The following is a 12,482-nucleotide window of genomic DNA, read 5'->3' as shown; positions in this document are numbered from 1 at the left end:
TCATTCCAGAACCTTGATTTTATTCTTATTTAACCATTCTGAAGTAGATTTTGATGTATGCTTTGGATCATTGTTGTGTTGGAATGTCCAGCTGCGCTTTTGTACCGGAGGGTTTCGGATGATTGACCAAAATATTTTGGTGTGCTATGGAACCCATTTTACCATGTATTGGAAGTAAATCTCCTGTGCCATTACCTCCGTGCGTGACAGTAGGTATGGTGTTCTTTTCTTTGTATGCCTCACCAGACTTTCTCCAAACGTAACGACTATCAACGTGACCAAATAGCTCGATTTTTGTTTCATTACTCCACAAAACCTTTGACCAGAACTTTCATCCATCGTTCAAATGGTGTTTTGCAAACTTTAAGTGATTGTCCCTGTGCGGTTTTCCTAAGAGTGGCTTTTTTCGTTGGCTTGCGACCATTGAGACCTTCACCATGCAATACTCGACCTATGGTTGAAATGGAAACCCCAGTCCCACTTGAAGCCAGTTCACTTTGAATATCTTTTGCAGTCAATCACAGATTGTTATTAACCTTCCTCACAATATTCTACTTGTTCTTGGTAAAATAACTTTCTTTCTTCCAGACTGAAGGAGCATTGTGACAGTACCATGGGTCTTGTACTTCTTGATAATAGAAACAATAGTTGATATGTATTTTTGTTTACGACTGTAAGTCGCCCTGGATAAGGGCGTCTGATAAGAAATACTAATAATAATAATAATAATAATAATAATAATAATAATAATAATAATAATAATAATAATAATAAAAAATTGGGATCCTCAAATGCTTGGAAATCTTCTTGTATCCTTCTCCAGCTTTATGACAATAAATTATTTTCTGCCTAAGGTCTTCAGATAGCTCTTTACTTTTTCCCATATTGACTTATTGGTAATGACAGCAATCATCCTTTGCCGAACCCTTTTATACTCTCTAAGAATGTTCACCTACAATCCAGCATTTTCTAGACTTTTCTAGAATTAGGTTCTGCATTATCATATCACGTGGGGACGTATAACTCTTGTAACCCCTGTGTTAAAAGCTGTGTTGAAAACAGACCCCTTGTATCCTCACAATGCTGTGTTCTGTTGAAGATTTAAACCAAACCCTTGAGAACCAGCGCTTGATTAATGGAAGAATGGGTTTATTGTATCTACATTGATTAGACCCATGGTATCTCCTGTAAAAATAACTACTCTGTAATGTACCGGGGTATGTATTTTTATATCCACTTTGTAGGAATGTCAGAGGTACTCTTTCTAAGTAACACTCTCTGTGCTCTAACTGTGGGTCACTGCCCTCTAAAGGCAGAGTCCAGTAGCTGACAATTCCTTAATAACAGGCATGTTATATTCACTGGAATTCTCACCCCAACAATCTATACCTGTAGGTACGTCTCACAAAATTCTTACATGTATGAAGATAACTGCATGTCCAATTGTGATAAATCTTACTAAGGACGTTCGTTAGCACAAATTATTGAGGCTTCGTAATATTAGAGAGTCTTGAAGTTTGTCTAAAGAAGCAATGAAACGACCCATGTGCTCATTATATCTGTAGTTTCTGATGGTCTTCCTCTCTCCCTCTCCAGCTACCCTCTTCTGAAGCTGCCTCTGCCTGGGACCGGCCCTGAGGAGTACACGACAGCCGTGCGGGACTACAGTCCTCCCCCCTCCGACCCCCAGCCCCCACAAGGGGACCCCAGCGACAAGCCGGACTGGGTCAGACACCATCTGCTAAGACATTTATTTGGGGGAATTACATACCATTAGGCATTAGGCAATCATATGTCATATGTTCTTCCCACAAGCTTCTGACGATGAGGTATCATATTGGTTAACAGGGATTGCAGTCCTGTTTATAGCTAAGGCTATGATTTTGGCACGGTTTTAGTACATTTCATGGGCGAGTTGCGGGAAAAAAAACAAGAATTCATGGAAAGGTCACCAAATAATGTAGCTTTACTTACATCAACATACACAAGAGCTTTTAAGTAGTACACCAAAACCAATAATATAAAGACTATTGCTTTTGACTACTGTCAAGTTTAAATGTTAGAGTACAAAACATTTTTATTTATTTATTTTTTATAATACTGTACGATGCAGGCTTTCATACCAGCCGAAAAGCGAAACAGACGGTTTGAAATAAACTGTGTTCCTATTTCTCTGCACGTCCGACGTAACTGTACATATATATACAAAATCAGCATATCAAATAATTGTTTTTATTGCCATGTTCAAAATGAAACAGTATATATTTTTTCTTCAATAATAAGAACGAGACATTTCAATTGGTTGTTTCTGAGTAGCTTACAGAGCACTGCCACTTTAAAAATTAAAACAAACAAAAGAAAAAAGAGTTGAAAAGTCAAGTCATACAGGCAGGCACCGTGTCCAAGACACAGGGCATCACAAGACCAGAAACAGAGAAGCCTCTCATTTTATCTACAGTTTGCAAGAAATATAAAACGATGTTCAACAGCAGTCTGAAGTATTTTGTTTAGCAATGTTTAGTATGAGAGAAAGTGAATATTTATTTTCAACAGACTACTTGGGTACACTACTACTACAGTTGTATGCAAAAGTTTGGGCACCCCTGGAAAAAATGTATGTTACAATGAATCTTTCAGTGAACAGAAGTTGACCAGACCTCTACATGGTACAAAGTTAAACATGACACCTTTCTGCAAATTTTAATACAGGGTTACTATTTATTTGCATTTATTACAGATTCAAAATAATAAACAAAAGTGAAAATGGCACGTGCAAAAGTTTGGGCACCCTTTTGGACCATTCTTAATTACTTCTTAAAAAGATGATTACTAAGGTCCAGAAAGGTTGATTCACTCGTTAGGGCTTCAGTTAGTCAGGTGAAGTCAATTCCAGTGTTGAACTATTACTCTGAAGTAACTTCATACCTTCTAATCTGTCAGACTGTGATGGTTGTTCTGCCTGGCTTCAAAAACCATGGGCTCCTCTAAGCAGATGTCTGAGGACTTGAAAATGAAGATAATTGACTTTCACAAAACAGGAGAAGGCTGTAAAAAACTCTCTCAATGCTTCCAGCTAGCAATTTCAACTGTCAGAAACATTGTCAAGAAATGGAAGTTAAATGGGACGGTTAAAGTCAAGGCAAGATCTGGAAGACCAAGAAAAATATCACATAGACTTGCCCGAAAACTGGTCAGATCTGCACAACAGAACCCACAAGTCACTGCAAAGGACCTTCAGAACAGTTTAGCTGACACTGGAGTAGTTGTTCACAGGTCCACAGTACAGCATACCTTACACACAAGGATCTGCATGGGAGAGTTGTCAGAAGGAAGCCTTTTCTACGACCTCATCACAAAAGTCAGCGTCTAAAGTATGAAAAAGAAAACCTTGACAAGCCTGAAGCTTTTTGGAACAATGTGCTTTGGACTAATGAAACGAAAATTGAACTGTTTGGCCACAACCAAAGGTGGTACGTTTGGAGAAAAAAGGGTGAAGCATTTCAAGAAAAGAACACCTTGCCAACTGTTAAGCACGGGGGTGGCTCTATTATGCTTTGGGGTTGTGTGGCAGCCAGTGGAACTGGAAATATTGTGCAGGTGGAAGGAAGAATGGATTCAACTAAATATCAACAAATCCTAGAAGCTAATGTCCTAAAGTCAGTCAGGACACTGAAGCTGAAAAGAGGTTGGATATTTCAGCAAGACAATGATCCAAAACACACCTCAAAATCAACAATGAAATATTTACAAGAAAGAAGGAGAAAGGTTTTGGAATGGCCATCACAGTCCCCAGACTTGAATATTATTGAAAATCTGTGGGGAGATCTCAAACATGCAGTGCATGCAAGGAGACCTAAGAATCTTTCTGAGCTGGAAGAGTTCTGCAAGGAAGAGTGGGAAAAAATTCCAAAGGCAAGAATAAAAAGACTCTTAGCTGGCTACAGGAAACGTTTGGAAGCAGTTATATCTGCCAAAGGAGGTGTTACCAAGTACTAAGTGACAGGGTGCCCAAACTTTTGCACGCGCCATGTTCACTTTTGTTTATTATTTTGAATCTGTAATAAATGCAAATAAATAGTAATCCTGTATTAAAATTTGCAGAAAGGTGTCATGTTTAACTTTGTACCATGTAGAGGTCAGGTCAACTTCTGTTCACCGAAAGATTCATTGTAACATACATTTTTTCCAGGGGTGCCCAAACTTTTGCATACAACTGTATGTAAGAATTCATATTTTTTGAAGATGCAAGCCCACTTTTTTGTTTAAAAAAATATTTTAACAAGCGCTGTATGTATGTGAAGATCACAACCAAGAGTTTACAGTAACATACGATCTGTGTTCATTTACAGTACATGCATGCTCAGCTACAAAATACAAATCTCATTCAATGACCTACACAGCTACACGTAAATGCTGCGTGCGTACACAACCAAACAATTTACAGATACTCTTATATTTGTATTTTCAGTGCATGAAATAGTGCCTAACCAAATGTGTTTTTACATCCATTTCCAAGATTTTACTGAATTTTGTTCAAATTCACGATTTGCACGATTTCCGTGACCTCCGTGACAAAATCGTAACCTTATTTATAGCTAATCAGCTTTTCCAGCCAGTAACGTCATTTTATTTATTTATTTATTTATTTTTTTTGGTTACCTGCTTTTTGCACTGTAGATCTAATCACTTTCTATGAGGTAGGTCACATGGTCGGATGGCAGCTAGTCCATTGGAGTTAAAATGAGTTATAGCAGAGGAAGTGATTTTTGTACCCTATGACACTTTTATTTTATATTTCAAAGTACGTTTACAAATACAAGCACCAAACCAAATAGTCTTTAACAGAAGAAAAGATAATCCTGCTTGTACTAATAAGAGGTAAGAAAGTGTGTTAGCTCCCCTTTAAGTCTCATGTGCACTTGGTCCTTCATTAGACGCTGTTGCCCATACATGATGCAGTTTGTGAATGTCTTCTCCCTTGTGTGTCTGCAGTACGTGGGTCCGCCGGTGGCCTATATCCAGCAGGTCCTGGTGAAGGCCGTGGTGTCTCCGTGGGACCAGAGCCTCCTTCCCGTGGACATCTTCCGCTCTCCCCTGGCACAGGTCTTCCAGCTGGTGGAGGAGATTCGCAACCATGTGCACAGAGACAGGTAACCCCACAACATGACTCAAAACAATTAAAAGACAATTTATGAAAGAGATGCCCATCTAAGCTTGTCTGGTTCCTTGTAGCGGGTTTATCACAAAACTGACGGGTCAGGTTTTAAAGGATCCCAGGGACTCAACAACATGACAAAGTAGTTTATTTCATACCCTCACTACTCTCTGTGAAGAAGGTGTCTTAAGTCTATCTCCCACTTAATTTCCAACTCTGTCCTCTGGTCCTGATTTCTGTGCTGTTAAAGTATCCTCCACAACCGTGATCAGAGAGACAGATAACCCACCGCACACAACTGCCTGCTCACAGCACAGCTTGACTCGGCTCCACCCTAACCACTGGGACTTGCACTGCCATGTTTGTGAAACATGAGAAGCAAAACATGGAAAAGTGCACAACTAATCGATATGCTCTACCCTCTCGCCCTCTCACCCCGCAGTACCGGCTCTCACAGCCTGGAGGAGCTATGTCTCCAGGTGACAGACTTGCTGTCTGGGCTGAAGAAGGTGCAGAGCCAGCTCCCGGAGCACGGCTGCCTGCTCATCTCTCCTGGAAACTTCTGGCAGAACGAGCGTGAACGCTTCGACTCCGACGCTGACATCATCCGGACTGTGCACCAGCATGAGCCCAAGGGCCTGCACACCTCTGCCACAGTCAAAGGTATAGACAGGGGGCGCCATGGAGCAGGGAAGAGACAGCATTCAGCTTTCATTTCAAATGAGGGATGTTAATAGTTTAGGGTTTGTGCGGTCAAATGATTTCCAAGTGTGAATATTTAGAATTGTCCATGAAATGGGATTTTTTAGCCATTGTCAAAGATATGCATGATGAGTACAGTATGTGACAGTCTGTGTGTATGTGTGTGTGTGCGTGCTGGAGCTGCATTGACACTGTGTGTGTGTCATAGCAGTATTAACAGAGTGTGTGTATGTTGTAGCAGTGGTATTGACAGTCTGTGTTTGTGTTGTGGTATTGACAGTCAGTGTGTGTGTGTGTGTGTGTGTTGCAGCGATATAGACAACCTGTGTGTGTTTCAGATCTGCTGTTTGGAGTTCCAGGGAAGTACAGTGGGTTGAGCCTGTACAACAGGAAACGGGTAGTGTCCTACACCATCACCATCGCATTGCAGAGCTACCATGCCAGGTGAGCGGGAACGAGCTGCATGCATGCAGCAGAGAGATGCACGCGCGCACACCCACGCTTTACTATTTATTGACTTTTGTTATATTATACCTTATGATTTCTAATTCCAACCCCAAAGATCTGAAAAGCAAAATTCAAAAGAGTGCCTTCACTTCTGTTGCAGTGTGAGATACTAGCGCGCACACACATGCACGCACACGCACGAAAATTATGTATAAACTCACATGCACACAGTTTTAGGTTGTCTAATACTGGGTTGCTTGCACCACTATATCACCAAAACACACACACACATATATCATTCTTGAACTTCAGAAGCTGGTGTAAGTGCTGTAATTTAATTTAATTGAATAGATCACAGCTTATACCCTGGAGTGCCGGTCCCTCACACCGTCCCTCTCCTCTCCTCCTGTTCCCAGGTTCCTGAGTAGCCTGCACTCCCGGCTCAAGCAGCTCCACCCCAGTGTGAACTGCAGCCTGCGCGGGGACCAGATGGTGCATGTCCACTTCAAAGAGGAGATCGGCATCGCGGAGCTCATCCCCCTTGTCACCACATACATCATCCTGTTCGCTTACATCTACTTCTCAACGCGTGGGTATCCCTCACCCTCACCCTCACCCTCGCACACCCTCAGACACATACGCCTTCACACATATACTGTACAGCATCCTCTTCACGTACATGCACTTCTAAACTCATGGGTATTCCTCACCCGCACACTCACCCACACGCACCCTCAGAAACACGCACCTTCACGCTTACCTACACCTTCCTCTTCATGTATGTGTACTTCTCAACACGTGCTTATCCTTCACTTTGACACACCAATATCCCCTTTGCTTTCATCCTGTATATTCAGTTCAGTTTTGAAGAATATTCAACAAATAAAACGCACGCATTGCACAAATTACTAAACTAGCATGTTGTACCATATAGTACATCTTGCTTGTAGATAAACTAGGAGGGTCCCTTAATAAAAGGTTTCCCAAAAAATTGCTCACTGCCCCTTTTTATTTAGTATTTTTAAATGAGCCATAATACTCAAAAATGCATTTTCCAAACTGCAGTAGCTAACCAGACAAGGGAGACGTGAGCAATGGTGGTGTCTTGCAGGGGTACTTTGTGTTGTGTGTGCAGTGTGCTGCTCCGATACTGAGTGCACACGTGTGTGTGTGTGTGTGTGTCGCAGGGAAGATCGACATGGTGAAGTCCAAGTGGGGTCTGGCCCTGGCGGCGGTGGTGACGGTCCTGAGCTCTCTGCTCATGTCGGTCGGTCTCTGCACGCTCTTCGGACTCACGCCCACACTCAATGGAGGGTAGGTCCTGTCTTTCAGTTACCATTCATCACAACGCCTTCTTTTCTTTAAATAGCACTGGCAACAACAAGTTCCACTGATTACTCAGGCACATGCGAGGCCCTTTCTACACACCTACACCACAGGACAGTTCTGGGTACCAGGGAGAAGGACGTGCAGGCTCTCTACAGCTTCTGAGAGCTTGATTTCCTTAACTTTTCCAGCTAATTCCAAATTAAAGAATATTGAAATGTTTGCTTAAATTCTGAAATAATATTTAAACATGAAAAACCCATGTTCGTCCCAGTGTGGCATGAGAGAATTCATACAGTATAATAGTTTATCTCAACTGCTTCTGCCAACACCAATATGGTGAAATAAAACTGCTAATAGAAAAAATAGACCATGCACTTTACACTGGGAATAGAAAAAAAAAAATGTGTGTGTATAAATATTGGTGTTATTTACATTCCCATTTTAGAATATCACAGTGAAGAATTCTAACATGAACTGAAGCATAACAAACAATTGGGATGGTGGAAAAGATATACGAACGAGGTGACCGTTTTATATACACAGTCTTACATACATAGGTTATGGCACTCATCTATGCAATACAGCACAGTGTGTGATCAAACCTCTTTTTAATGTCATTGCAAAGTCAATCATATTTGAAAAGGAAAATGTTAACATTCTATAAATAATACATTAGATCGTTAGACCTAGATATTTTGAAAACTTTTCACTGGAACAGTTTTCCCCGTAAATCCTAAACAGCCATATCAGAGTTCGATCAGCATGAATAGTTGACAGGAGATGCACTATCTCATCGGATGCACGTTCTCATGCTACATCGGCACTACTTTGGAGTACAGCTGTACAAGTTTGGTATAACCGGTATGAATCCACATCATGGTTGCTTGCTCCAGGCTGTGTCTCCTCTCCTACCGACCTCTGAGTGACTGGAGTGCAGTGCACTTGGACCAGCCTCCTTCTCCGGTGGCCTGTGATGGCCTTGATTCAATACAGCTCCCATTACAGTCCACTGTGTACTGTGATCATAACATTGACATTGTAAACAAAATATCCCCATCAAACATGGCTGTGCAATGTTTCTTACCTTAACGGAATGTTTTCCTCACCCCAAGCCAAGCCACAATGGTCACATGCAAATTGACCTCTTAGTGAAATGTCTTCACGCAAGGGGTGGTATATAGGATGTCATCGGGCACGCACTACACTTCAGGGGCTATGCGCACCCATATGGGGCCAAGGCCAGCTTTGGACTGTGCTCGAGTGTAAACGGAGTGGCTCATATGATAAGAATATTTTAATCTGATCGACTCTAAGCCAGCTCATGTCCGAGCTGTACGTGGAAACTCGCCTTAGGATGCTGTATAGCAGGGTCAGGAATCTGGATGCTTGTTCCAATCAATTTATTTTCAAATGTTAAAATCCTACACCCTAAAACTCATATATACACTTATTTCGACTCTTCAATCAGATACGTTGTGAAATAGTTTCCTTTCTGTAAATTCCCGCTCCTAGGCACCGACTGCAATGACCGCCTGAGTTAAACTGACAGCACAGATGACTGGTGTGGTGAGTTTGTGTCACCGCTCACTTTCTTCCAGAATCAGAATGCAAGTATTTGAAGTGCATCATTTAAAATGCATGCTCTTAATAGTGATACACAAAAAAATGATTACACATGGACTCATAGTGCAAGGTTAATGTTTTGTTCTTGATGAGTGAAAAGCCCCATTAAAGGTGATCTTGATTATTTATAAGACTCTTATTACAGGGCAGATCTGTGAACCTAATATTAGTGACTGCCAATTCAAAGAAGTTTGATACGGCCCTTGTTTTAGTATGATACTTTATACCCTCTCAATTTTCTTAGTCATTTCTTATGTACCTAATAACAGAACTGAATGTGTGGTAAAACATATCTTAAGCCCGCCTGGGTGCGTTGTGAGCTGGGTGCCTTCAACCACCCAGAAGTGCAGTAAGATATGTCTTACCCTGGAGTGGGTTCTTGTGCTTATAAAATGGCTCTATGTTTATTTTATAAAAAGAAAACAAAAAACAAAACCGTTCCCTTTCAAGTACAAAATGTAACCGTTACCCAATGGGATATATCTCTTATAGCCCGAATTACCTGAGCAGTTAAATCAAAGCTGTTCCTTTAAGAGCCCCGTATGCGTCAGACCTCGTCGTCTGCCCCCAAGAGATAAATACGAGCGACGCATAAGGCTCAGCGCCATTTTTCTTTCAGCCTTGCCTGAGGAGGAATAAGTTCAGATTTTTTAAGTCATAACTACGGAGATAAGTTCAATATTTCATGTTTTGAAATCATTTAGCTTATTTTAAGAGTATAATTCTTTCTTAGCCTAGGTACTGATTAAGTCACCTCTGTGGCCTTGTGCACCAGCAGCTCTCCCCAGCCTCTTCCCCGGGATTCAGTCTTTTGTTGCGGCTAAGTTTCACGCTCTCTCCCTTACTGCCTGCTCAGCTCTTCGTGAGTTGATATAAATTCTTGGTAGCGCCTTTTCATATATATAATAATTTTTAACAAGTTTTAATTGTTTTCTGTTTTTCTTTCAGAAACCACTGCATGCATAGGCACTCTCTTGTACTAGAGTCTGCCTCTGTACACAGACAGTATACTGCACTAGCTGTCAGGTTCCCTTTCAAGTATGAAATGTAACCATTACCGAATGGGTATTTCCCTCCTAAAGACACGAAACCTGAATAAGATATAACAAAGCTGCTCAGCTGAGCCTGTGACGCAGTCATTTCTCAGCACTACTAGTTTAACTCCTCCAGTGTCTCCCAGACGGTCAATGAGTCAGTCTTGCAGAATGTCACATCAGTCAACCTGAACAAAGCTGCTCATTGCATTATAATACGCACTGATGTCTGCAATTACCATAATGTATTTAACTACCATATTCTTGAAAATATGAACCTAGGGTTTTTTTGTTTGTTTTTTGTGGTCATACATATCATTCATTAGGACCCAACGCAAACAATCTCCACCCCGGTTTCAGATCCTGCAGCCTGGCTGAATTTGGTACTTCAGCCCGAAGCTTTACAAGAACTATCGCCATGGTCCAAGAGAAAATAATCTAAGGAAGTTGATTCTATTAAATTTCTGTTGGTGTTTGACTTTAAAACAAAACTGCTAAAAATCTATTTGTCCTAATTTATCCAAGCCGTTTTTTAACTGGTTAATATCATATTGTGTGCGTTTTCTATTGCTTCTTCTGCTAAGATAATTATTAGACCTTGACTTACTAGCTAATGTCAAACCAAATGAGGACCATGAGTTAGTAAATTAATACAATCTAGATATGAAATTAGACTTTCAGAGGAAACAGCAATTACAGCTATTCATTTGCAAGCCACCTCACTTAAAAAATGTTCTCTTTCTCAGAGGTTGGAAAATGGTCATTAGTTGGTAAGCCTGGTAAGTAATGAGCAGAAATGACATTACGGTATCGTACAGAACACACAGAATAGGATGTTAAGCTGGGAAAACAGTAATTATGAACATTTAGATGAGGTATCAATCAATGAGCTGGATAGAGGAAGGTAATATTTGCGCACAGGCCCGATCTTGATACACCTTTACACACACGAGGAAGCAATTCTAATCTGAGCTGGCTGCTTGGATGTCATGTACTCCAAACAAACACAAGTAGAAGCTGTGTCTGAGAACCAAGAAATGCGGTAGTATAGAAGAGAAAAGGCTAATCAATGCCTTTCACAAAGAAGGCTCTGAGTTTAAAAACAAAACCACTGGATGCTTTATTTATTAATGAACATTGATGAGTATCGTAAAGTTCTGAAATATCTTGGTCTAGTTCCCACAATAAAAATAAAAACTGCTTAGTCATGGCCCCATTTTGTGAATTCCTGATAAAGCAGTCCCTGGATTATGGTCTGTTCCACTAATCATTTGCAAATATTAATTTAAACTCCATGATCAATATGAACTCCAGGCTCACTCTTGACCTTGCATGTGGGGGCCTCATTGATTCTTGTCAATGTAAATCCACTTACATTATGACAGACAGGCTCTGCGTTCTGCATAAGGTCTATTTATGGTCATTGTTATGCAGCAAATACTACCTTGCACATCACCCCAAATGTAGTATTTGCAAATATCTTGAATTGCATTACATAAAAATGTAACAGGTTTCTACTTTCAGTGTTTCTGGTCTTGCTATGTTAATGTAATAAAGCCCTCTGCCACTCATCCAGTCAGTTAGAGCAGAGATTGCTGGGTGGTGATTCCCCCCAACCCCCCCAACCCCCCCCCCCCCTGCCTCTCCCTATTTTTTTCTCCCAAACAAACTTTATTCACAGAAAGCATTCAAAAGGTAAACATTGGCGATGGCACCCAAGATTTTATTTTTCACAAACCACATCTAAGCAAAAATCAAAAACATGTAAAAGTATTTCTACTTGAAAATGAAATTGTATTTAAAGTAAATGTCTTTGTTATGCTAGTAGCATTTTCCTGTTCAGTTAATAGTGGGTGCACTTAGTCCACCGTTTACTAATGATCCGATCAGGAACGCTATGACATCGTCCTGCGTTGCTAGGTGACAGGTGGGGTGAGGTTGCACCACTGAGCTCTCACGAATCACATGCCGGGGCAAAAGACACTTTTGTGTGTGCACCTCCAAGGCTGCAAATCTGTTGTTTTTTTTTATCAAGTATAACTGACCTGTGTGTTCTGTAGTACATACACACACATCCTGCTGTGTGTTTCAGAACAAAGCCCTTCTAGGAAATTAACTATGACGCTGTTAGATGCTGCTGGCGACCTGACGTTGAAAGATAAAAGCAGATAACGAGTCCTTCGTCCAAGGAC

At 40.9% G+C, this 12,482-nt stretch overlaps 1 protein-coding gene across 2 annotated transcripts in view; it reads left to right on the top strand.

The window, feature by feature from the left end:
• Nucleotides 1-12,482, top strand: part of LOC117394776 (sterol regulatory element-binding protein cleavage-activating protein-like) — a 73,768-nt gene that overhangs the window by 35,817 nt on the left and 25,469 nt on the right. For both annotated transcript variants that reach the window (XM_059012976.1, XM_059012977.1), the window contains exons 3-8: nt 1,597-1,726; nt 4,993-5,150; nt 5,598-5,818; nt 6,196-6,301; nt 6,721-6,893; nt 7,492-7,618. In XM_059012976.1, the coding sequence (XP_058868959.1) occupies nt 1,597-1,726; nt 4,993-5,150; nt 5,598-5,818; nt 6,196-6,301; nt 6,721-6,893; nt 7,492-7,618 (915 nt within the window). The remainder of the gene's footprint in view (nt 1-1,596; nt 1,727-4,992; nt 5,151-5,597; nt 5,819-6,195; nt 6,302-6,720; nt 6,894-7,491; nt 7,619-12,482) is intronic.

The sequence above is a fragment of the Acipenser ruthenus genome, chromosome 3 (genome assembly GCF_902713425.1).
Source record: "Acipenser ruthenus chromosome 3, fAciRut3.2 maternal haplotype, whole genome shotgun sequence".
NCBI classification, from domain to species: Eukaryota; Metazoa; Chordata; class Actinopteri; order Acipenseriformes; family Acipenseridae; genus Acipenser; species Acipenser ruthenus.
This window is presented reverse-complemented; position numbering and strand designations above follow the sequence as displayed.